Raw genomic sequence first — 27,131 nt, forward strand, 5'->3', positions numbered from 1 at the left:
TGCATGAAAAGCACAATACAATGACAATTTTTTGTTACTGAGAAAGTCAAAAAAGTTCTTGAAGCTGCTGTTGATTAAGTTGTTAGTTGAATAAATGAACCAGTAATTTGAAAAACAATTTAAAATTTTTGTTGTGTGCAGTGAAGTTGTCTCCCACTTAAGGCAGCACTATGGATGAATGCCCTCTGGAATGTTCTGTCCTTCACAGCCCTGCTCTCCTCTTGTAAACTCAAGGCTGTGACTTCCTTTATAGAATCAATCCATCTCATGGGTAGTTTTCCTATACTTCTGCCTTAGACACTCCTCCAGCGAGCCTTGCTTTCTTGTGATGTGCCTGAAGTTTAGCAGCATCAGTTTCATTATTTTTGCCTCCAGGAAAAGTTCTAGCTTGATTTGATCTAGGAACATTGTTCACCTTTCTGTTGGGCTATTCTGTTGAGAAAGCTATTCACAAAGCTTTCCTCCAGCACCATGCTTTGAATGCATCAATTTTCTTCCCTTCAGCTTTCTTCACTGTCTAATGTTCACACCCATGCAAAGTGGTCAGGAATACAATAATGCAGATGAACTTGGTCATGATCTCCAATGAAACATCTTTGTGATAACCTCACAAGGCACTGATGTATTGAGCACAATTCCTCTGACTGTCTAATGCACAACTGAATTGAAAAAGCCAGTGTTTCTACAAGTTGCTGTTCTGGAATATATGTTCATGATGAAGCACAGTGCCAGACAACCTAAGATAATGTGTGTGTACAGCAATGTACATTGTCTTCTGGTAAAATTATCAGTTCAGTTAACCATAAGGAAACCAAATTTGTTTTTAAATGGTAAATGGCTCCTATTAAATTATACCTAATGATGAGTATTAGAGATCTGAGAGAGAAAAAACAGATCATATTTGTATGAGCCAGTGTGGTATAGTGTTGGACTACAACTCAGAAAACCTGGGATGTAGTTCTACATCAGCCATGAAGTTCACTTGGGTGACTTTGAGCAAGAAACTGCTTCTCAGCCTTAACCTACCTCACATGGTTGTTGTGAAGGTTATGTAAGCCACTTTGGGTTTCTTGCAATATGTAAAAAGGCAGGATATAATGTAATAATAAAATCCAGTATGAGATTATTTATAGCTATTTACAATTTGTATTAGGCTATATAAAGGGTACTGTTAGTATAAGGGACTGGGAATTAACATTAACCCTTCTGGTAATGGTTGGAGTTGGAAAAGAAGACATGAATCTTCCATATATATAAAGAAGTTTCTAAATTTTCTAAGTAAAATTAAAATAAACTTCCTACATAAAATTAATGTTTTAATACAAAAGTCAGTCCTTCTCTCTCTCTCTCCTCCTTATCATTCACCATCTTTCCACTTTATCCTGTGTTTGCCCTTCTCTCATTTTTAACTGGTAAAAGAAAATAGCGGTTGTGGTTGTGGAATCCCTCCTTAGTTTGGTCTACAGTTCAGTTTTGTGTCCTAATATACCAGCTGGAGACCAATACCTTAGAACAGGGGTGGACAGAAAGTTGATCAGGTTCTGCTTATAGAACTCTTACGGAGTTGATGGATCCCAATTGTTTTAACAATAGCAAAAGAAAAAAAATTCTCCCTCTGCTTTAAATTGTAATGGTGAAATGAGAAAGATTGCGGAGAGAGGAGGCTCAAAATGGATTTTTATATGAAAGGCCTTTTAGGTCTAGTTCTAAAAACACACTTAGGGCTCAGAATTCTGTGATTCTAGAAGATTCAAGATTCTAATAAAAGCAAAGTAGTTTTTGTTTGCAATGTAGTTGTGCAGATTTGTCCAGTCCTGCTTTAAAGTCAATAGATATGTTTGAAAGAATTATGTACAATTATAAGCCACCATTCTATACGACATCTGCTCCACGCAGTCATATGAATTTTAACTTTTTTCATCACTGAAACTTGACATCATTTTGTCAGCCAGTACATTCCTGTATCCTGATAACTGATTACATGAGGAACTCTGTTCATAGTCCATAGTCAGGTTTTAGTCATCTCCATCCTTTCCCCTTAATCTGTGGAAAGCACCCCTGTCACCATTGAAATGTTTGTACAGGATATAACAGTGATCTATATACTGAATAAATCTTACATCTGCTCCACTGGAAGCTTCCAGTTAAGTCAGTTAATTCATATTTCAGAGGATCGTCATTCAAAACATTGTCATTCCTTCTAGTTACTGCCATTATTGGTTAAAAGGTCCTTGGTTAAGTGTCTGCCCCCTGATTCTAGGCATTGTGCATGACAGGAGGTCCTGTAGAAATCAAATTAACTCTCCAGTGTAATTTTAAACATTGTAATGCTATAGGCCACTCCTAACCTGCTTAGATGGTTCCTTGTAGAAGGATTAGGATGGGATAGAGGTATAGAGATAGATAGAAATGGTAGACAGCAAAGGTGGGGCATCTGTGAATGCAGCCCTTGTTATGTCCATGGAAAGTTCTACATGTGTAGAGCTCTCCCTGGGGCAATGCAGGAGCCATTTTTGATTCCCCATATCCAAAGCCCCTGTATTTCCCGAAGATACTTCCAGATTAGGGCCTCTAGCTATGCTGGCCTGAAGCTGTCAGAGCAAATTCCTTCCCCATTGGTTTCAGTAGGAGAGACATTCCCAGAAGTGGTGATAGTCCTAGTTACAATGTCCATTAAAGGTACTGGGAGTGATGGGCAATCTTCCACTTCACTCTCATGTCCAGTCCATCTAGGATCACTCTCCCCATCTTCACTGGAGAATTAACCTTGGCCACTTGATTTAATATATACACTCCATATGGTGCTGCTGGCTGCTCAGCTCTGCTAATACTCACATTTTCCCTTTTTGATGCTTTCTTTTAGGGGATGGTGCTGTCTGCTGAGTACATCAAAAAGAAACTGGAGCAGGAGATGGTGCTCTCTCAGGCCTTTGGGCGTGATTTGGTGAGTCTTTACTGTATAGTCAGTTGATAGGCTCATATTCCACCCATGTTACCCTGTGAACTATTGAAGTTTATGTTGGATTTGTCAAACCACATTCAGCAGTTGAGACCTCTAGCAATTGAAGTTGCTGTTAGTCACCAGATGATTAACCCATTGTTCTTAAATCCAGTTAGAAGATGTAATGCTGGGAAAAATATTAAGAAAGTACCTTTTCCAAGGATGCTTGAAACAGAAACAAAATTCAGCTGAAAAGTCATGTCCACATTGATGGCTTATTTAAACCTTATAATGAATTAGAAACTAGTTTTTCATATGCTCATACACATACTGACAGAATTTCTCTATTCTTCAGGTTAGGGGTGGCCAATCAGTGCTGACCAGATGTTTGGAATCACAGCCCCCGTAATTCTTGGCTGTTGGTCATGCTGGCTGGGGATGATGGGTTTGTACCTTTTAGGCTAGAAGTGCACAGCCTTTCTGGCCTTGGGGTTACATGTGCTACTGTCTCAGGGGTGCTGGCCACATATGTGGGGACACACTGCAGAGATTCTGACACAAATTGCTCTTTTCTCCTGCTGTCTGTCAGCAACATGGAGGGGCCCAGGTTATCTAGCCCTATTTTAGGTAACTATGTGAATTATAATGTAACTTTTCACCATATTTCATGTTTCTCTAAACACTTCTCAATAATAGAACATAAATTGCATTTCACTATTCTTTGAACTGAAAATGCACATTTTAAAAATATGTAGATTAAAACATGTATTTAAATACAGAGGGAGAAAGCCATCCTGCAGTCCCAGGAGAGCATTCTGGGAACCATAGAATCCTTTGGAGTCCTCCTTTGAGGCCGTGGTTGCTGTTGCAACCTTGAAGGGAGACATCAGAATCCATTCTTCACCCTTGCCCCCTTGCAGCTGCTGCAGAAAGAACTGAGCTGGCTGCTTCCTGAGACTGCAGAAGCACCTTCCAGGGTTTAAAAGGAGATCATTCCTGTAGAAAGGAAGGGGAGACAGGAGAGGCCTGTCTGGAAGAAAAAAATGGAGCAATTATAATTCTCCTCCTTCTGCCATGCTAGCAATAGGATTCTGTCTAACAAGGGTGCCACCAACAGTATTTGGCCCTTAAAATGTGTTTTGAATTTTTTAAACAGAAATTAAACTGGAGATTAATGCAAAAATGGGACAAAAAGAAAATATGCGTAAAAATGTTTATGTAAAATAGGCTGGAATGAGGCAAATTTTCCTGTCCCTACTCCACCAATGCAGAATTTGTTGGGGGTATGTCAGTCTGTGGTCAGAATTAGTAATGCTGTTCTTCCACCAAAAACAAACTAGCACTCAGAAAACTAGAAATCATATGAACTCTAGAAACACAGGGGGAAAATACTCAGTTAAAAGCAGCATAATACATTACACACAGATAAAACAGAAAACATAGAGAATTAAAAAAGCGTTCAACCCATCAGATCAGTTGGCATGCCAAAGGTCTACTTCAACAGTAACATCTGTGTCTGCTGGAGGAAGGACAGCAGAGGGGAAGCCAACCTAGCCTCTTTGAACAGGGAGCTTCATAAATTGGAAGCAGCCACCAAGAAGGACCTCAGTCATGTTGTTCCTGCTGGTAGGAGTATCTCCAGAGCAGAAATCTGCTGATGGTATATTCCCAGCAATAGAGGTGGATGTTTTTACCCATTTCTTCTTTCCCTGCAGCTCATATTGCCTTCTCTCTCAGAAACTGCTCTGAGGGACAGAAATTGTCCCCCTTCACTTCTGACAGGGATCCTCTTCAGATTTCAGAGTTGTCTGAAAACACGACTCCTTCCATTTGTAGAAACCTAGTCCGGATCCAAGCTTTACTCACTGCAAAGTATTAGCTTAAGGTGTCAGATGCTCATATTAGGAGAGTAAGTGTAGGTTAGTAGGCAACAATGAGTGTGCATGCGTGTGTATTGGACAAAGGAGAGAGTAATTCATATTTTAGCAAAACGAGGAGTATTTGGGAAAAAAATAGCAAATTCTAATTGGCCTTTGTTTTGTAGGGCAGAGGAACAAAACATTATGGCCTCATTGTGGTGGGCCATTCCTTAGGAGCAGGCACAGCTGCCATTTTGTCCTTTCTGCTGCGTCCACAGTACCCAACCCTAAAGTGCTATGCCTATTCTCCCCCAGGTGGCCTTTTAAGGTAGGTATTTTTTGTTTAATAAATAAAGGGAATGGGGAGCTGTAGCTTCTGAAATTACAGTAGCATTTCAGGCTTCCTTCTTCAGCTTTAAGGAAAGATTCATACCTTTGAAACCCTGCTGCATTAATGGGATTCCCATAGACTCAGCCCCTGCTTGAAAAATATGTAAAAGTTGTTTGGCTAACCTGTGCCTCTTCATGCTCCATGTAAATCTCAACAATCATGGGGTCTGTTTTCCTATGTTGTTTTATTTTCCCATCCTTATCAGTTTCAATTTTTTAAAAGTTATGTTTAACTTATAAGGTATCAGGGGTTCAATTTGTTGTTTAGTCGCAAAGTTGTGCCCGATCCATCATGACCCCATGGACAACATTCCTCCAGGCTCTCCTGTTTTCCACCATCCTTCGGAGTCCACCCAAACCCACACCAAGTGCCCCAGTGACTCCATCTAGCCACCTCCATCTAGCCTCTGCCATCCCCTTCTCCTTTTGCCATCAATCCTTCCCAGCTAGGGGTTCAATTTATTCAGACTGAAATGAATTTGAAAATGAAAATACCAAAAAGTACAGAGGTATATGCTATCTTTAGCAACTTCTTAAAAGAGAAAAGGGAAAATAGTCGTTTGCCTGTGTGTATGACATCATCACTTCAAAAGCACTAGAGCAGCCTTCTCTAACCTTGTGCCTTCCAGACACATTCAGACTGCAACACCCAGAATTCCCAGTCATAGCCCTGCTGGATGGGAATTCTGGAAGTTGCAGTCGAAATACATCTGAAGGCCACCAGACTAAATTCTTCCTTCTTTTTTGTACTTAACCTGCCCCTGCCCACAAAAATCAATTTCAGTAAATAAATGCAATTTATGGTGTTGAGCCTAATTCAAGTTGACTTTATGCTGGACACAAGGTAATGCTCTCCTAGTACAATAAACAATTCTTATCTTTAATATTACTTTTAAATTGTTTTATTTAAAGCAAAGCTTCATTGGATCTCTTCCATTGTTCACTATGAGCCTAATGCAAATTATATATTCCAGAGGAACTTTTGATGGAAGAAAACTCACAAGCTGAATTATTTGAATTTAGTTTTAATATTATGGAGTACAATAGACTCAATTGTTTTTGCATTGGACTATATTGTTGAAAGGTGATGCCAATAATATCTACCTTAATATTAAAATGTTATTATTTTGAAAGTAAATAATACATTTATTTCTAACCTAAAATTGCACTGGACTCCAGTTGCAGATCAGTATTGCTTCTAAATAGTGGAAGAGGGTTAAAACAGAAAGCTGAAATCCTCAGGATGTTGACCTGCCCCAAATGTCAGCTGTGCTTAAGTGGTTGGTGTTCTGAGGCAGACTCTTCCTTTCTTGCTCTAGGCTCCAGAGCATCAGATAGTCTATTACAATGCAATACACTTCACAGCTAACAAGACAATGCAAGTCTAAAAGGCCTCTAACCAGCTGAGATATAAACCTCTGCTCATGTAAAGAGTGAGTGTTGAGCGCAAGAAGGGAACTTCTTCTCAATCCTTCCCTTTCATTAATGCCTTGGGCTCCCCCCCTCAGGGTGGCTTCTGATGGTGGAGAGCCAGCCAGCAAGACCAATGAGACTGATGCAAGATCTCTAACTGGGGAGCTTGTCTCTCCGAACACCTCATCTCAAGTTCAGGAACCACGACAATGGTTCTTCCTCCGCTTCTGGTCCGCTCCCATCTCTTCCAGAACATGTCTGCTTTCACAATCACCCTGCATGTAACATTTTATGGAGCTGCAAAGGCTCCTGGCCCACCCCCCCCCCCACCCCCACTGATCTTCCAGCCCTTCTGTTGCCTCTTCCTCTGTGTCTTGCTCTTCAGAATCTGATAACACAGACCTTCGAAAGTCAGCAAAGAGTGAGCACCTGGCCTACTTACTATGATTGGGATAGGAAGTATATTCTCTGTCATAGACAGGAAATTATTGTCCATTATATATATAAAATTAGAGTAATTTCTGTTAGCAGCCCAGAAGCCTGTCTGTAATAACAGTCTGGGGGCAAATAACAGTGAATTTATACATGATTACTGATAGGGATTATATCAACTTATTTGGACTGAAAATCACAGGAGAATTATTCACTAACACTAACCATGAAAGGAATTAACATTTGGATCTTCCATGTTCCATTATACTTCCTGCAGAAGTGTTTCAATTATGGCTACACTTAGTTAGGAAGTTAAGTTAGTTAAGTTAGTTGAGTTTAGTTAGGAACTGTGAATGATGAATAGGCGGCGGGGGTGCTGCTTGCTTAGCTGAAATCTGCATTGCAGGCTGAGGAGGTAAGTATTCTGGCATTGTTCTCATCTTTATTGTCTTACCATGCTTCCATTTTAGAAGTGAGTAAGTCTCCAGCTCTAACCATATGAAGGATGTGGAGGATATAGTGATGAATCAATACATGGTTTAACTTAGAACATTAGAGTAGAACATACAATTGTACCTCTGACATAGTAAGGTTGTATTGCTTTAGAGAAGCAACATAGTGCTAACCTTAGATAAAAATCTGTAAATTGAACAGTTTTTGATTCAGAAAATGAATTTGACATATAGTGTACCTTTTGCCAGTGCAAACTCCTGAGTTTTTTTCCCCATTTCTCTTTCAGCGAGGATGCCATGGAGTACTCCAAAGAGTTTGTGACTGCAGTTGTGTTGGGCAAAGACCTAGTCCCCAGGCAAGTCAGAAAATCTTGATTCCTTATTTCAATTGTCCTTTATTTTATTCCAAAGCTATTAGTTTCTTTTCTTACAACTTTCCAATTCACATTTGTTTTGTTTCCCATTTACCAGTCCTCATGTGCTTCTTGCTTGTCCCTCTTTTCCTAGCTACCTGTATTGCTGTATCTTTTACCTGGACGCACACACACTGATATATCACCAACCTGTGTTTTGGCATTTCCCTCCCCTATCTCTCAGTTGCCTGTTTTACTGAAAAAGGTGAAAATTCTAGTTCCATAGTTATGTTCATTTTGGCATCTAACATATATGTTTCATCTCCTTAGTTACCGGTGCTATCATTTACACATTGTACTCTCTCTCAGGTCATCTCTTCCTCTGCCATCTTATACCTGTGAATTGTCTCCTGGCTATATCTTCCGTGACATCTCCCATCTAAGCACTGTCTCTTGGTCTATGAGTGTTATCACCACACTCCTGTCTAGCATCTTTGTATTATGTGAGCTGCATCATCTTACAGTTATGTACTGTGTATTGTCACCCCTTGCTTATCTGTGTGCTGTTTCATCTATTTCATCTGCTGTTTCACACCAGAGTTGTATGTGCAATATTCTTGGTTATTTTATACTTTAACATTTCGCATACTTTTACAATCCCCTTGTTTAGTGGATAGATGGCACTTACAAAGCATTTTTGTAGTATTTTTAATTCACAGATTCTAGAACACATTACAAATAATGCAGAGGTAGTTGGGTTTTCTATGTGGGTAATCACTTGTCTGATCAGAAGAATGAGGACTTAGGTGGTTGGAGAGCACCTTCCCTTCTGGATTGTGATCAGTAGTTGGACTCTAAGCAAAGGCAAACTTCTGTAGCAGATTCTCTTAGCAGAAAGTTTATGAACTACATGTGATATATATGTACTATCATGGTTCATGTGAAAAAATAGGATACTGGAGAGTGGCAGGGCTTGTCAAAGGCTACAGAGAAGGAGATTCTAGTGCGTTCCAGTTACAGTCATGTTTATGTGCTTTACTTTCCCATGGACGTAGTAACATCCACACCTTTTATTTATGTGTCTCTTTAATTTACCTTAAATTCTGTGGATGAAATCAAACTGTGAGCTGATTTTGAGTATGAAAATATTTCTTACTTGTGTTTATCTGCGGATCTGAATAATGGAACTTCTGCACTGTCCCCTCACTTTGCTTATTCCATCTGTGAAATGGGATCTGACATTTCTGCATTACATGAATTATATCCTGTATATGACTCTGCAATATGCTGTGTCCCTGTTGGATGTTGACCTTGCACAGCTTTGTCATGTTTTTTATTAGCTACATTTTTAGTTTAATGCCTCTTGTGTAGTATTTTTAGTTAGCACTTGCATGGTTATCTGTAATGTACAAGCTTATAGTGTTCTAATAGGTTATGGATTGTTTTCAGTATATTTATATATGCTGTTATTATACTTTGTGTCATGGGTAAGTCTTCTCTGATCTCATCGCTCTTTGCTTTCCTGTGTATTGTTCTCATAACTGTTACACATGCATCGTTACAGCTGATATTCTTTGTCACTCAGGATTGGCCTCTCACAGCTGGAGGGTTTTCGCCGGCAGCTTCTTGATGTTCTGCAGAGAAGTAACAAACCAAAGGTAAAAAGATTTCAGGTTATCTGAAATGAATTTATTTATATTGTGAAAATTCCCAGAATGGCTGAAAAGGCCACTTCTTCACCTTTTTGGTTTAGGACTACATACTTCAACTTAGCTGTTCCAGCTCTTTGATATCTTCATTATATCTGCACTGGTGTAAACAACCTAATCCCAGGTATCTAAAGTTTAGATGTCTGCGTTGTTGCCTTCCTGCATATTGTGAATTTAATGTTAATCTGTTGTATGGCATCTGCCTGAACTGTAGCCTTTAACCTCCCTATTCAAACTGAAAGAGAAGATTGATCAGACTGCTTGAATTTATGTTGCAGAAAAATGTGGTTAATTAAGGAGCTTCATATTAGCCTTAGGCACAACAGAAGTATATTGGTACAGTATGTCATGTGTTGTTCCTTTGGCTCTGACTCCTCACTCCATGACTATTCCCTCTGGGTTTCAAGCTGATAGCATTATCATTAAAAATATTTTGTCTCATTTAGCACAGTTGTTCACTTGCACTAAAATGCCATCGATGGGGCAAAAACCTTTGAAATCTGTTGCACTTCCACAGCTATGATGACATTTTAAAAAACATTAATATAGGAATATGGTGAAATGCATGTTGAGTAACTACATTCCGTAGTTACTAAATATGCAGTTTCTTTGGGATGTAACTGCAGTTTAACTGCAGAAGAATCTGCATATGCAGGGCAAAAGAAAATATGAATTAAAAACAGGATCTTAGGACAGGGCCAAGACTAAAAGGGTAAGATGCCACTGTGATGGAGATAAGGTACATGCTATTCTGTGTATTAATGTTAGGATTCCTTGTGATCAATTGCAGCCATTTTGGGTGGTGGCAGGGAGAAGTTTATGTCAGGCTTGGAGATCCAGAGGCCAGGTGCTCAGCCTGCCAGACTCAAAGTGTAACTTCTTTTGGTATCTATTTTGTATATTTTCCATGTTTACAACTCTGATGTTAAGCAAACCAACTCTACAGATGCTCCCTATTTGCTCCCTCTTCTTTCCCTACTTGGTGACTTCTTTCCTTCAGCTTTCTCTAATTTCATCTGTAGATCAAAAGTGATTGATGGGCTCAAAAACCGCCTAACATGTGTCTTCACTGATTTGCCTGTCTGTTATGAGGGCACTGGTTGGAGGCTCCCCATCCCTGCTTTATATCATGACATAATTTCTTGCACATAATAGCATTAACTCAAAGTCCAACTTTCTTTTAACTTCTTTTGCACAGTGGAGAATCATTGTTGGTGCAACGAAATGCGTACCCAAATCTGAGCTCCCTGAAGAGCCCGAAGGGAATTCAGTGACCAGTAACCGCCTCTGGACCCATCCCAGTGACTTAACCATTGCCCTGTCTTGCACGTAATAGCATTAACTCAAAGTCCAACTTTCTTTTAACTTCTTTTGCACAGTGGAGAATCATTGTTGGTGCAACGAAATGCATACCCAAATCTGAGCTCCCTGAAGAGCCCGAGGGGAATTCAGTGACCAGTAACCGCCTCTGGACCCATCCCAGTGACTTAACCATTGCCCTGTCAGCCAGCACACCACTCTATCCACCTGGACGCATCATCCATGTGGTTCATAATCATCCTGCTGAGCACTGCTGGTAGGTGAAGCTGGGAAAAATCATGGGTGAACATTTGTCGGTGTTTATGGGCCTTTTTGGGAAAAAAGACTTTTTTCTAAGAATTCTCTCTTAACATGTAATGTTGGTGCATGCTTGGTGATGGTGCTGCATATATGCACTCTGTTGTATTGCTGCCTAAGAATTCTAGCTCATCTCTACCTATTCTCCTTATACCCCTCCATGGTGGATTAGTATGGGAAGAAAAAGCCTAGAAATTATTATGTATTCAATGTTTCTGGGCAGTTCACAACAATGCATGAAAAATATAATATAAAATATGAACAACAGTAAAAGGTTGCCATACAAAGATGTAAAACCAAGTTCAAACACATATAATTTTTTACAATAGCTTATACAAAGTAATTTGAACTGCTACCTTTCCCCCATCATTTGTTCCAAATTTGTGATACTGTTGATCCTTACAAAGTAGACATATTCCTGGCACTTTTCATGACCTTTAAGTGGAAGTTAATTTGTGATATTAGTGACAGATTAGTACTTGGATTACTGTGTTTTACAATATGGGCTTAAACTTGTATTGGAACATCTGTGACTCTATTGATTGGGTCTAGGACATGCAACATACTTTTGTACCCTTTCCCCACTGTGTTTTCCTCTGCTTATTTCCTGGAATTGTCACACTCCGCACCCCTCTCCTTGCTTTCTTGCTTTCCCATGATTGTGCATCTCCTGGCATCTTTTTCAGCTGCTGTGATCAGGAGGAACCCACATACTTTGCCATCTGGGGAGACAACAAAGCTTTTAATGAAGTAATAATCTCCCCAGCGATGCTACATGAGCACTTGCCATATGTGGTAATGGAGGGTCTTAACAAGGTAATACTGTGACTCTGATTTTTTAATAGAAGCTAGAGTTGGAAAAGGATCAGAAAGATCATGATAAGCATCTTGGTGTGAATTATACGGATAAAGAAGTGAGACTGTAGGAGGGGATAATACTGATTTAGGGGTTCACAGATATAGAATAGATAGATATTGTGGGCAGGGATACGCTGAAGCTCTGTGGAATGTGCCCCTGTAGTATTTGTGGACATCCTCTCTTGCTTGGCCCTGTCCTGGAAAGTGAGCTGAGCTGAGAAGAAGTCCATGAAAACTCAGCGCAAAGGTTGCACAACCAGCAACCTTCTTCTGTGTCAAGTGCAGCAGCGCGAGCAAAGGCTGCCATACATGGAGTGGAAGAGGGATGCTGCTTGTGCAGCTGTCACACAAAGCACCATTCTTGACCCACACAAACACTGGACACACTCACCAGGGACTTAGAATTGTGGCCATCTCAAAGCAGACAGAAGTCTAGGGAGTTGAGCCCAGGGAATCCGGTGGGTTCCCACCTGCAAAATGGATACCTTATACATCCCTAATTGTGGGTCAAAGGGACTGCAGATATATGCATATACATGCTAATTCATTACTTGTATAAAACAGAGCATGAGTCAGACATCTCTTTCAGGGGCATGTAATGGCTTGCAAAAACTTACTGTGGGACTTCCAGTTTTCTTTCTTGGAACAGCGTACTTCTGCAGTTTTTTTCAGTGCCTTACTGAAAACTACCTTTGGAGTGTTACTGTATGGTTTACCATAGTTAGAGAGGTAAAATGGTAGTTAGGGAACTGGTAAAGGGGGTAGAAGGGAAATAAGCCCTATTTGAGAAATAAGCCCAGCTGAGTGTGAGGAGCTGTTCAAGGGTATGGCCATAGATTCTTAAACCTCTTGCTTCAGCAAAGATCTTTATTTGCCATATCATTGATAGTATGCTTGCATTGTCTACCATCAATGCATTTGGTTTATATTAATGCATGATGTATAAAGAAATCTTTTGTCTACCATCATTGCTAGGTTAGAAATCTCACCAAAGCTGTTCTTCACTTATTTGTTTTTCATAGGTCCTGGAGAATTACAACAAAGGCAAAACAGCTTTGCTTTCTGCAGCCAAAGTGATGGTGAGTCCTACAGAGGTGGACCTCAATCCAGAGTTAATCTTCCAGAATCAGCCCCTGTCTAACAGACCCTCTGTGCAGATTGGAATTGGAGACATAGCAGTGGACAGGAGGAACAGCAGCACTAAGTAAGGACATGGCTCTGATTTTCTTGAAAGATCTACCAGTTCCCTGGATCGATGTGGTAACTGCTGTTGTCTTGGTGCATAAAATGATGTCATGAATGAGGAAACATATCTGCAGTGTGCTCTTCTATCACTTGTTCCTGGAAATTATTACATAGCCTTGCATGAGTCTCATATTTTTGTATTCTCCTTTTGCAGGAGTAAGGCTCACTCTGAAATCAGTTTGGAAGGGTTTTATGACACCAAGCTTCTGTCTCCAGTGCAGAAGGATCCTGTGGAGATCCTACTTCTAGATACCAAGGAGCGCCTGTCTGTAGAACTGCAGGACCGGCGAGCTCCTCTTGCCACAATGGAGAGCCTGTCTGATAATGAATCCATCTACAGCTTTGATTCAAGGCGTTCCTCCGGTTTCCGTAGCATCCGTGGCTCACCCAGCCTCCATGCAGTCATGGAAAAAGATGAGACTCACTGTTTTTATATTGACCCAGCAATCCCTGAGGAGAACCCCTCTCTCAGCTCGAGGACAGAACTGCTTGCTGCTGACAGCCTCTCCAAACATTCCCAGGAGACTCAGGCTCCTGAAGCCCTGCACAACAGTGGAGGCACCACTCCTCAGCGGCGATGCAGTGATGAAGGGGCAGGCAGTGACACTGACCATGTTTCTTTCATTCCACGGGAGGAACTGACCCTCCAGAATGGAAGGCTTAGTGATGCCCCAAGTCCCCAAGTGTTGGAGTTTGCAGAATTTATAGATAGCCTCTTTAACCTGGACAGCAAAAGCAGCTCCTTTCAGGACATCTACTGCATGATGGTATCCGACAGCACCAGTGATTTCGCTGAGATGCCTAAGTCTGTCAGTGATCAGGAGATCCTGCTAAGAGCACAGTATGAGCCCAACTTAGTCCCAAAGCCCCCCAGGTTATTTGCAGGCTCAACAGATCCCTCCTCAGGCATATCAGTTTCCCCTTCTTTCCCTCTGAGTTCTTCTGAGGAGCTTATGGACATCACTCCTACAGGAATGAGTAGCCAAGAATGCCTGGCCACTGACAAAATCCGGACTTCCACTCCCACTGGAAATACGACCAGCCCCGCCAAACACGAGGACCTTGTGATCTCAGCTCTTTAGTATAGGAGAGGAGGGCACAATTAGCCAATCCCATACAGTGAGCCGTGGGATAGTACTTGGAGAAGCTGGTCACCGGACAGGTGAGGTTGAGAAGGATGCATGGGGAAGGGTGTCATTCCTTCCTAGGTGCTACATTAATGGCACCACAGAGGATGTACACAGGAAAGATGCCACACCTTGGGCACTGTCCTTTAGTTAGGGAGAAAAGCACTGCCTAACAGCCTGCTGCTTTTTGAAGGCCTCATTCACTGAAGTAAAATAGTTGGTTTCCCTACCTCAGCATATTTGTTTAACATGAGGGCAGATCCCCTGCCTTTCCTGCTGAAATGAGGAAGTTACTGTCCACAGGCTGGAGGACCAGAGTTACAGAAGCTGAGAAGTCAGCTGATGCCCCTATAATCATGTTAGAATCAAGGAAAATTGTGACTTTGGGCCCTATTGCACTAGTATGTCATATTTTACCCAAGCACCTGTTCATCATTGTCATCATTGTGATTTATTTTTTTATTCAGCACACTTTCCTGTTTATAATAGTTAAGGCTGTATTCCAGAGGAACACAGCCACCCACTTCCTCACCATGACTGGGTGCAGTGAAAATTGGGATGGGGCTGTGTGTTTTGCTCCCCTGATTGTCTCTGTGTTCAGTGATAACCAAGCTTCTTCTGAGAAGAAAGAAAGTGCATGTACTGGAGAGTTGAGGGCCAGTTCCACATTTCCTCATCCACCAGAGGGATGAGTGGTCTTTCGGGTCTCACAGCATTGTATAGCTCCCCAGATCACTATGAACTAGTGACAATCTTGATCTAGCCAACATAATTTTCATCTCTGTTTGCATGGATTAATTGGTTTAAACGGACATTTGTTATTCAAGACGCTTGCCTACCCTGCACTATCCCCCGAATGCTTCTGTCTGGACCCACTTCATTCATGACCTTTCATTCACCTGTAGTATCATGGCAGACCAGTGTTGGTCTGTCCCTGAGTTCAGGGGAAAGGTGGACTTTTACTGCATGTTGAAGTCTTATATATGTTTACAGAGCTACTAAGCATTTGGGAGGTATTATGTGAACAGCAAATCCCTGCCCCTTCACATCCCTGCTCCCCACAACATGGGACCTGAGGCATCAGTGGGATGCACAGAAGGTATGGTTATTAGGAAGCCTTCTTAAAAAGAAAGGACAGAGTGCTGGGATTGATCCTCTGGGTTGATAACCATTCACCCATCCTACTATTAGGAGCTTATCAACATCACCTGACTCTACAACATCTCATGAAATTATATCACAGCCACTAGTCCTGCAACTTGGTGCTCATGACTGAGATCAGCAGTCATGACAACACAGTGGTGCTGTGTAAAACTGCAGGGATTTTCTAGTGATGAAAATAGGAGTGAAAGAATATTTGCATAGGAGGTTAAACATACTGTGACCTACATTTCTTTTAATATATTAACATATATTACAGAATGTGGCATTAATGCAGCAGAACTCATTGCTGGCTTATTCTGCATGCAGTCTCTGGGTTATACAGCATACTGGGCATGCATTACAGCCTGGCAGGTACTTCCCTGATAAATCCCCTGACTTTGCAGACTCATGTCCCCAAGCCAGCTGCCAAAACTGGGGAAGCTCTCAAATTTATGGCAAATTCCAGTTAGGAGGAACTGAAGAAGAGTGGGAGGTTCACCTGCAATGTCTTGGTGGACCAATGCTGGTCTGTCTCTGAATTCAGGGAGGGGGAAGCACTCTTTCTGGTGACTGATAGTGCAGTCCCATGCATGTCCAAAAGTGTGCTTAGAATCGCAGTCTTAGTTCTGTTATCTAAGGACACTATATTTCAGGTTGTTGTCATGCATATTCTTACATACATGTGCATCCTTGCTTGGAAACATGTCTTCATGGGACTTCCTTCTGAGTGAACATGCACACAGCTGAGCTGCAAATAAATGAGTATAAAACAACACACATTCCATTAATGTCAGTAGGGATTGGGGAATATGTTAGCCCTCCAGGTACTGTTGGATTGCACTTCCTTCCAGTTCTAGCCAACATAGCCAACAGTGAGGGAAATAGGAGTTGCAACCTGGCATGCTACAAATTTCCAATCCGGAGGTAAATGCTTTTACGATAATTGAATTGGTGAAGTGAGATCTTTTGATCTAAAATAGTGGTATTCAACATGACAACATAAGGGTTAATTGCCTTTTCTACTGTGAAGTAATTATGCATTGAAGTATTGAAACTTTAATTTCTAAAATCCCGCTATTAAAAAAAAAAGTTAATTCTGTTACTTACTATTTATCCAATCTGACTTAAGAGTCCAGCTTTTCTCAACAACATTCTAGTTTGGAAGAATTATTTCTAGCTTCTAAGCATCAATTTAAAAATGCATATGTATGTTGAAAAATTACAGCTTAGTCTGACACATGTCTACCCTGATGTAAGTTCCATTGAGTTCAGTGGGACTTGCCCTTAGGAAATGGATTGCAGCTTTATCTACCACGTTTATGATACGCTACACTGTGGTCATTATAAGAGCAATTGCTTTGGCTCACTGCTGGTCTTGGCGGCTGTTAGCTAGACCTAGACTGACAGAACACTCTTCTTCACTGAAGACACAGTAGGAAAATGTGAGTGATTAAAGATAAATGTAGAGGAGTTTTCTATTATTTTTAGGGAAAGCACATAATAAACTGCAACATTTGTGATGAAAGTGAGGAAGGCAGGAGTGTTGCAGAATTTAAGCTGCAGGTACTTCTAGTAGATTAGGCTCACAAGGCTGGACAGTCTCCTTGAGGTCCGATACAGCTCAAGTAGCCTGTTAACCTTGCAGGGACATTGCCTTGTGAATTGAGCTATGATTCAGTGCTAATACTTGGCACCTAGAAGCGCTTTAAACTTCAAAGCACTTTACGAATGCAGTGAATGAATTGTCCCAACTCTTGTGGGTCATGGGTATGTGGGGTGGGAGGAAGGGAGGATGCATGGGTATGTGTGTGCAGTGTATCTACTGTATTATTAGGTGGAGGCAGTGCTGTCTCTGAAAATCTACCAAGGCTAACTGAAGACAGTTCTTTGCCTTAGAAGGTTACTTTCCAGTTGGAGAGCAAGGTTGGAAGGCACTAGGCAGAAAAGGTTTTAATGGTTGTTTCAGTGGTGTTCAGTTTGTGAATGATGGATCAAACTATTGCACTAGAATGTCATGCCTAACCTGAGCACCATATCCTTGTTGTTTCATGGGTTTTGTTGATTACTGCTATGCTTAAAACTGATTGTATCCTAAGGAAGTCTTCCTTGTCAGTGGTAGGAAGAATCAGATTGTCTTAATTTGATACAGGGTATCAGCATGTTCTGTGACTGTTGGGGCTTTACCCAGAAAATATACAAATTCTGGTGACTCACATTCTTGCACTGACCAAGAGAGGCAAGAGGGAAATGAGAATTGTTGCTGAACATTTATTTGCTGCATCACATCAGAGTGTCCTGTTTGAATTATTTACCATTTTCTTGAGAAAATCAGTCTCCTAGCTAATGTTGGCCTTTTTAGTAAAACCAGGTAGTACATCAACACTTCTCAAATACACCTTTTTTTACTATTAGCTATAGTGTTCTCAGTATAGTAAGTAACTGGAAAATAACATACTGCTGACATGAATGCTGGCTGACCTGTTGAATTTCATGCCTAAACACATTGCTACCTCTTTCATTCACACTGCATATTGCTGTTCACTGTATCTGTTCCCTGTTCTCTGATCAATCAGTCTTCAGATGTCATTCAATCAGTTTGAATGTCATTACCATCTTTTACTTGGTCAACAAAAGCTGGATGGATTTTCAGTGGAATTGCGCTATTGTCGAAAGTTTGGAACAGAGTGGGCCCATTAATTTTTACTCACAAGCTGGATTTTGTGCACTTTAACAGTGGAAAAATATGAACAAAAGACCCATAAATATGTTGATGAAATGTTGCCAAAGATACCTGCACATGGGTTATCTTCCAGCCAACACTTAGCATTTAATGCCTCTTAAACACTTCTGTGGAAGGTTTTAATGGGAATTTTTAATAACTTTAAGTGGCCGTAATGGAATATAATCCAGGAACATATGCAGAGAACACATCAAGTGTTATCTTTGGGAAGAAAAAAAACTCCATGGTTTCTATAGCTCAAAAGATATTTCACTCTCACTAGTTGAATGACAAATCTCTTTTGAAAGTGTTTATTTTACAAACTTGCCCAAATACAAGGTGTAACAACATGCCTGTCCTCTTGAATAATTCTTGGCAGACTGAGCATGAGCTTCTCCCGAAGTAGAACTTGTGCCGCCACCGACTCTTTCCCTGATGCTCATGCAGCCACACGTGTGTCCATCCCCCCTTTATGTTTGCTGCTGTGGGCAGGCTTTTGGGTTACTGTCAAGATCTCATGTCAGATCCAGAGACCCAAAGCAGCACAATTCTGATTCTGCCACAATTCCCTTCTAAACATACGGTTGTACTTGTAATCCAAAATCTTTTTTATACTTGATTTTCCTGATGCTACAATATTCCACCTCTTTTCTTCCAACCTTTCACCCTAGTTGAAACGCTGACAGCATATCACTGCTTCAATATTTTACTTGTACACAGCTCAGTCATTTTAAAACTAAAGACTACCTCCATGGGAGTGCTTCTGTTGCAAGAAACTAGGTTTGCTCGACACTCCAAGTACAGTAGCTTGAATTAGGCAATTACTACTCTTCTTCCCTGTGGAATGTGGTGTCACAGGTGTCTGGGATACTGCCTATGATGAACACACAATTCCCTCTTTGCATCATTTTAAAAACCTTTTTTGTGTGTGTTTTGTTCTTCCATACATACATGTTGACTTACACAACTACTGCTGCAACAGTAGTCCGGCGTCAGTGTTGTTTGTTTTCTTTTACACTGCAAAAATAAATTAGGGATGTTGTTTCCCAACAACTAAGGAAACCTTGATTTCCCTCTACTGGAAAGCTAGTGCTAAAGCATTTGTCCAACAGTGATAAGTTAATGGCTTGTATTTTCTTCCACCCATTATGTGGTGATGTGAAACTGTACTAGTGGTGCTGGATTGAAACTAGCGCATATTAGTGCTAAAAAGAGAATGTTACAGAAGTCATCCACTGAAAATGCCTTATACTTGGTTGGATTATTGGTCTATCTTACCCTTTATGTTCTACTTTGACAATGACTCTCTAGCTTCCACCAGAGACTTTTCTTCCCAAGACCCTTTGTAACTGGGGATGCTAAAGGTTGTAGGCTCTTGTACAGAAAGGCATATGTATCACTGAACTGCCCTAAAAGAAAAGCAAATAGAATAAAATTATTTCATTATATGGAAAGATCCCTAGGCTGAGGCAATATTTCTATGAAATATATACCTGGGCTTCCTCTAGTCACTCTTGTGTGAAGTATAGTAAATAGAATTTGAATAAAACATAGGCCTTGAAATTCACCCAAAAAATTATGTGATAGAAATCTGCAGCTTCTTTCACAAACTGTTTAGTGGTTTGCCTTGTTTCCAATTCCCATGTTAACATGAACCCATGTTAATTTTTAATTGTTTGGGCTTTTTATGGCTCCCTGCTTTAAATGAAAAGGCTTTTTATACCAAACACTCTCAGTTTTAAAACTCTGATATACAGTTACAAGCCATTTCTCACCGTTGTTTCAAAGGAAGTGAATCAAAATTGTATGAAAGCAGCTTATTCTTGTAGGACCAGGTTGTTTCAGTCCTGAAGTGGAAGCTGAAATTGAGGGCAAGTTTTATGTGGCGGGAAGGAACTTATGAATTGTTCATGGGAGCTATGCTGCTTGCCTTTTAGATCCATGTTCATTTGTTCTCTTTTTCCTTTCCCCTCCTTCATCAAAAGAGAGCAAGAATGCTGTCTTTGTTGGCCACTGGATGCCATCCTCCCCTGCAAAAGTCAATAAGAACAGCACAGTTACCTGGAGGTAAACCCAAGTGAATATATGGGACTTACTTATGAATCAACTTGGCATAGGATTGTGCTGCATGGCACAGGTGTACAGTTAAAGACAATGGCAGCACAGGCTGTACTTGACATGGTCAAAGGGAGGTAAAGCAAAAGGACATAGGACCCCAGCTGCTCCTATGTCTTCACCACTGCCAGGAGGGGAACACCTTTATCCACTGTCTGCTCCACTAAGCAGACTTCTATAAGTAGAGATTAGTTACTCATCTTGCCCACTTTCTGTTATGGGGCACAGCACTTTGATGCATATCTAGGGCTCAGTCAAAGTTATTCTAAAACAAGATTTAGGAGGGCAACAAATTTTTAGCGGTGGAAGGGGGAATCTTCATTTGTAGAACAGTCTGAACAATACACAGTGAGAGTAAATAATAAGAATCAGATATATTAGTTATTCAGGCAATCCTTTTCTGGATGGTTTCTGTAACTTTGTGTGTGCTAATCAGTGGAGCAACTTCTAGTTCTCTTAGTTTAAATTCTCAACTCTTGATCCTCTGTAGCTTCTTGATGGTTTCTTTCTACAGCCATGCTCTAAACTTCAGTCCTAACTCTCTCAAACTCTCTCTCCTTTCCTTCCTCTTTAGATATATGTTTTTTGTATATTTTTTGCTCCTTTTAAACTCTTATTTCCCAATTTATATTACTTTCACTTTTCCTCTTAACCTTTTGGTCAATCAGAAAGGAAGCAAAGTCCTAATTAAGTTTCCATCTCTCCTTAATTATTAGTTACCAGGGTTGAACTGTTGGCCTTTCTGTAAGCTCATTCCTCTCCTTGAATAATAGATTCCTGAGCTGAACACTTTCAACCCTCTTGGTCAGAACAGCCTTTAGAAAAAATAGCAACCATTGTACAAGTCCCAAAGTCCTAACATAAGAAGGCTGTGAGTTTCATTCCTTCAGAAAAGCCCATCTGTTGCATGCACCCCTTATGTTTTAAGATGCACTCCTTAAAAGTGTAACATATAACTATACACTAGCATAAGTTTGTAAATGGTTGTATTCACATCCTCTCATAATTTCATTTCCATCCCATTCATTTTCTCTTTATTTTTCTCCTGCATGTATGTTTCTATATAACTATGTAAGGGTGCCAATGCATAGGTATGTGCCTTTCTGTTACTGAGGCTATCTTTACCCTCTTTGATACTGAATAAGATGGATGGAATATCTGCTTTGCCCCTTAGCAAGAAGTGTTTGTCCTCCTATAGGGTTAACAGAGTCCTAAGAAAAGAAAGAAGGAAAAAAAGCAGGTGGGTAGGATTTCATAGCTAATGCAATCATGGATGAATGAAGCAGGGAAGAGTAGAATATTTACCCATCTTACACTAATATATTTGAGTCTTAATGGCCTTCTGTGAACAGTGCCTAAACTATAGCTCTATGTGAGCAGTAAGGGCATAACTAAGGGTCTATATGAGTTATTTCCTAGGCCTGTTATTACCCTAGCACCACAGTCACCTATTCCAAAACTTGGATGTCTTCCATCTGCTTCTTGATGCTGCCAAATGCAGTTATTTCTAGGTCTCCAGCTTCTTACTTTTGATCAAAACTTCACACTGTCTCGTATTAATTGAAGGTAGCTTTGGACAAGTTGTCATATTGTCACCTTGTGAAGAAATCCAGATGTACAGCACCATCACCTTTTTGCCTGACAACCACAACCAAGTACTTAATAAGCACAAATGATTACTTTGCTGCCTGTATTTACTGGTATTTTAAACATTCTTTATTGGGGTTTTGTTTTGTTTTAAATGAAGCAAGCATAGCAAAGGCAGGGGGAAGAACAGGAATTAAAGGACAAGGGTAACAGGATACAGCCCCTAAGTAAAGAGAAGAGCTTAGGCATAACCATGTTGAACAGTATTTAAGGAAGGCAACTGAATGAATGGACACACACACACCAAAGTGTGTGGTCCAGATAGATCTCTGGGAAATGTTACCCAAAGCTGCATATTCAAACATAGAAAAAGCAGTGATGTCCTCTTTCTTCTCTCCACTGAAGAACTGGCAGTGGAGAATTGTCTTTCTGGTGTTGAGAATTTTTCTCAACCATGAGGGTTTACAAGATCCATTTTTGTTGGCTATTTGACAGTTCCCAAACCATAGGAATTCAATTCAGGAATATGTGGACATCTGTGAACATGAGTGATGTCTATAACCTGCCCATCCAGTGCAGATCTCCAGCCTAAAGAGAACCATTATGAAGCAGGTCCACTGTGTATGTGACAGAGAATCAAAATCACAGCGCCCACACCTAGCAGAAGTGGACAGGGCTGGATTTTTTAAAAATATATGACATCTAGTATGTTTGAAATAATTTCTATTGAATTAATGTTGATTTTTGGCATATCAAATTTAGGCTCATGCAGCCATTCAACACGGGTATTTAGCAGTCTTAAGATCACTGTGGAATATAATTCCCTGTTTTGGTTTTCAATCTTTGAACATTCTTCAGTGTCTTGCAGTCAGGAATAGTTTACATTAGTGGTGCTCCTCAATGTGTTAGCAAAATTTACAAGCACCCACCTCCCACACACACACTCACACACAGCTTTCTCTTTGACTCTGCTGTATTGCAGTTGTGTGTGTGGACATGGCATTTAATGCAAGAGCAAGGAACCCTTTTGATCTCCATTTCCAATACAGGAGACATCTCAGGCTGGATTCTGGGAAGGACAATGTGAATCAATATGTTCTGAATGTTTACTCATTAGTAAGGCCCATTGAATTCAGTTAAACTAAATTAGAAAATCACAGGATACGTAACTGTTGGACATTTACTCAGAAGTAATTCTTTTAAACTTCATTCCAAGTATGTGTGCCTAGATCACAGGGATCTCAGGCATGCAGTTCCATTAGTGGCCACATAAATTCCTGATCCCTCTGTACAGTTCTTGACACCAAAACAAAGATCCACTTCACATCCCTCCATATGTACAGAAAGGTCAGAAAGAGAGTCACAAAGTGAAGAGTGCACCATATTCAAAACACTCTGCAAACTGGCCCATCCCTATCCAACAGGAGTTCTATGTAGCAGCACAGTGTAGACCCATAAGAGAACCCCACAGTGAAAAGTTTAGCCCTGACCAAGTGGGACTCTGTGGAAACAAGGGAAGAAAGTGAAAGTGAGCTCTGAAGAATGAGCAGTCCCAGAAAGAATGGGAGACTAATGAAGAGCTCTAAATAAAAAGGAAGAGAAAAAACCTCTGAAATTGGAAGAAGCAGTCCAAAGCATGGCGGAGTGCTTTCTTTTGCCTTCTAGATTTCTAGGGGCATTTAAGCAATACGGTTTAGGCCGGCTAAAGGCAAAGAAGATCAAGGGAACCTGGACAAGTTTTGAGGGGGACAAGGGGAGTGTGGCTTGGTGGGCCACATGGGGCTACCAGCCCAGAAGCTCCCTGCTGCTGCACAAAGAAATATCCTGACCTTTTCACTACCTGTTCAGGGTATGCCCCAAGTTGTATTCATATGTGGTTATATGCATCTCTTATCAACCTTACCTGATACAGGTGAGTAAAGTAAATGTGACTCACCTGATTTATTTCCTATGGATAATTCATTGCTTTCTCTTTACAAAAGCCCTTGTGTTGGGTAATTATTCTCTCTGAGGATGTTTACACACAAAACAAAGTTGCATTGTCTCAGATATATTGCAGACTGACTGAAACAATTGCTGCTTGACTTCAGAAATGCACTTTTTTGCAGCAGGGGCAGAATTTCAACTGCTTTGTACCAGGCCCTTCTCAGAATGATAACATAGCATAATTCCCCTTTTTTTTCAAATTGCTTCAGAATGATCCCAACGATCATGTCAGATGTGGAATGGAAATTAAGAAATGTTTACCATATGCAAGGTTTTGTTGTTGTTTTTTTGTATGAATGTGAGGGCCAGCTCTACTCCATTTCTCACTGGAGACATTTATGCAGTCTGTTATTGGAGGCATATTATCATAAGAGATAAAACTGGATTTGTACAATTAACATGATATAGCCAAGAGTATTGCTCATGCATTTGATTGAGATGTTAAGCTCTTTCAAATCCACTGCTCATCTGGTTGTATTTTTCAGCTGTCTGTTGAGATTTAGAAATTAAAAACTTTCTCCCAAAATATATATTTAAAACTTTCAGCAAGATTTGCCTCAGTAAAGAAGTCACCTTTAACTGTCTTTAAATTTAAGATCTTCAGATACTTCCAAAATTTACCCTTGCAAACTCAATTTCATTGTTTTGTTGCTTTTCATATTTCATCAGTTACTGCAATCCAGCAAAATTAAAAGGCCATTAAGAGATCTTCCAATTAAGAACCTGAGCAGCTATGGAAGAAACCACTACAAACACCTTCACTCTTGTACAAAAGCAATCTAGAATGATATGGCAGGGATCTTTTCATTGGGATGGAAATGTGTCCATAGCTCAGTGATGGATGCCTAGCATCTCAAGTTAAAGGATCTCAGGTAGCTGAGTTTCAATCTTCAGTCTCTTGCCATCTATTTCATGACTTAAACATTTTTTCTCATGCCTTCCCATGTAAATGGGAACTTGCCATCATAAAAATTGTAGCTATGTAATGTCATGCCCACTCAACAGGACAGTATCAATCACTGGGAGAACAAAACCAATTAAGATGATACTTTGGAAAGAATATGACAATCTTATTCTGTATACAAACTGTCCTTGTGCATATTGCTGCCTCACTTTAGTGTTACTTTCTCTTGTTTTCCACCTCAATCCAGACCTCTGTTGTGCCTTTGTTGTTTTGAGATGCAAGGAGAGGACACAATGCCAAGTGGTTTCATTCCCTCATTTCCATGTGCAGTTGTGATGTGCAGGAGAGATGGCTCTTGCAGCTAGCCCTCTTTCTTCACGTGGCCAAATTGGCCAAATTTCTTGTGTCCTCACCTCCCTCAGGTTGTCTTAACAAGTGCCAATAGCAATGCTGTCTAAAGCGGGCTTTCCCAGTACTCATGGCATACCTTCAAGTCATCCTGTTGGATGAGATTGTTGACCCATCTAGGCTGCAAACAGTGTTGGTCAGGGAGCATGCCTGAAAGCAACATGTAGAAGTATGAGTGAGACTATTCAGTACATTGACCCATTTCATCAAAAACTGTAGCTAGAATTTCCATGTGTGAGTGCTGATGGTGCAGTTTGCTTTGAAAAGAGCAAAGCTGGCTGTTCTGCAAAAGTATAAAACTTCCACTTGATTTGCACCAGGTTTTGGAGAAATGATCTCCTCAGATCAGGTGTTCTAGGCTGTTGACCATTTTCCTATGTTTCAGTTCTCTATTAAGCATGACCAATTGGGTTCCATCCATTTTTCATGCTTTTGGAAAAAGTAAACCAGTAGATACTGGCTGGCATAACACTGAACAAGTAAATACAGTGCACTGCAGGGAAAAAAAATGTTTTGTTGCCATTTATTGGGATCCGCCTACCTGTTTATCACAAACTTGGTGAGGCCCGGTTGTTCAAAATACTGTGTTCATGCTGCATGGGTCTCTACCGTTGGGCTGTGTTCCAGTCCCAATTACTGTGCTAGCATTCAGTCTGTCTTATTAGTACTTAACTGCATGGCCTGTCATGTATTTGCCCAGTTGGGGCATTTTGTGTGTACAGTTGTTATCACACAGGAGATGCGACTGATAGAGCACTATAATACTTATTATTAATGTTCATATCAGCATGTCAGCAGTGCCTGCTTGCAGACACTACCTTGCAGAAAAGATTCTTAACTAAGATCATGACACAGTAGCCTGCACTTACTCGCCTCTCCCAAGTTGCTACAGTTCTAGAAAAAGCAAATTTAAAACCAAGAAACTCATACCCCACTTCTGGAATATCAGCCTTATTTAACAATATCCATTTAGCACTGGTGGTCAGGTGCTGCTTGCCACCCATGTCATCAAAATGTTGGGCACGATAGGAGGGATGTCATTGTCTTTTATAATCCTTTCAATTAGCTTGACTTTTTGTTGGCACGCCTGTAATGTTCACTGCCTGCCTGCCTGCCTGCCTGCCTGGCCTCTGGCTTCCTAAGCGGGGGGGCAACAGCCAGCTAATGTCCCTTTTCTGCCCAACTATGCTCACTTTCCTTGTTGTGTGAGTGGAAGATACTTAAATGGAATCAATGTTGTGGAGCACTCAGTTGTATTTATGGAATCTTGAGTTTATGGGAGCTTCAGCCTGTACGAGGGGCATTGCCAAATGCTTTCTGCTATTCAATAAGGTTTGTGTACAGAAAATTCCTTTCCTTTCCTTTTGACAGCAATCGCAATCTCTCTGTATGAAAACCCCACTGCTTGTACTAATCCTCTTTTACGGTATCTCGTCTGCTGGGGCACATTGGAGCCAGGCATTTACCAGTAGACCCCTGCTTCTTGATTGTTTAGTCAAAAATTTCCTCCTTTTGAGGGACAAAAGTGGCAAGTTTCCACCTTATGCCTTTGATCCTATAGGATTCCCACTCATGGATTCTAGAAAGCCTTTGTATGCAACCAGTGAAGAGGCAGCAAAGTATCCACATATTGCTGTCTCTTGCAAAGTCACTCATTTACCTTTTCCAGGAATGCTATCTGTTGGGTCCCTGCTCTGATTTGCCCCAGCATGAAGGCTGTAGGGAACTCTGAGCACTCTACATGTGTGATTCTCATATGACTTTTTTACCTATGTATGAAAGATATGAACTAATATTGCTGTAAAGAAAGATACAAATTATTATAGCATATTCTATAAATATATATGTATATAACAGTTCTGTATATTGTGTA

The 27,131-nt window shown here is 40.6% G+C and overlaps 1 protein-coding gene across 4 annotated transcripts in view; it reads left to right on the forward strand.

Moving 5' to 3' along the window:
* The window catches only part of DAGLA (diacylglycerol lipase alpha), a 139,829-nt gene that overhangs the window by 110,560 nt on the left and 2,138 nt on the right, over nucleotides 1-27,131 (forward strand). For 3 of the 4 annotated variants that reach the window (XM_044425676.1, XM_044425677.1, XM_044425678.1), the window contains 8 exons: nucleotides 2,864-2,944; nucleotides 4,986-5,128; nucleotides 7,775-7,843; nucleotides 9,426-9,498; nucleotides 10,929-11,125; nucleotides 11,853-11,982; nucleotides 13,047-13,228; nucleotides 13,424-27,122. In XM_044425676.1, the coding sequence (XP_044281611.1) occupies nucleotides 2,864-2,944; nucleotides 4,986-5,128; nucleotides 7,775-7,843; nucleotides 9,426-9,498; nucleotides 10,929-11,125; nucleotides 11,853-11,982; nucleotides 13,047-13,228; nucleotides 13,424-14,351 (1,803 nt within the window). In that variant the 3' untranslated portion in view covers nucleotides 14,352-27,122. Of the gene's footprint in view, nucleotides 1-2,863; nucleotides 2,945-4,985; nucleotides 5,129-7,774; nucleotides 7,844-9,425; nucleotides 9,499-10,928; nucleotides 11,126-11,852; nucleotides 11,983-13,046; nucleotides 13,229-13,423; nucleotides 27,123-27,131 lie in introns of those variants that run through there. The other variant, XR_006414268.1, reaches the window with a different exon arrangement.

Source organism: Varanus komodoensis, unplaced genomic scaffold (assembly GCF_004798865.1).
Source record: "Varanus komodoensis strain SLA01 unplaced genomic scaffold, ASM479886v1 scaffold16, whole genome shotgun sequence".
Taxonomy (NCBI): Eukaryota; Metazoa; Chordata; class Lepidosauria; order Squamata; family Varanidae; genus Varanus; species Varanus komodoensis.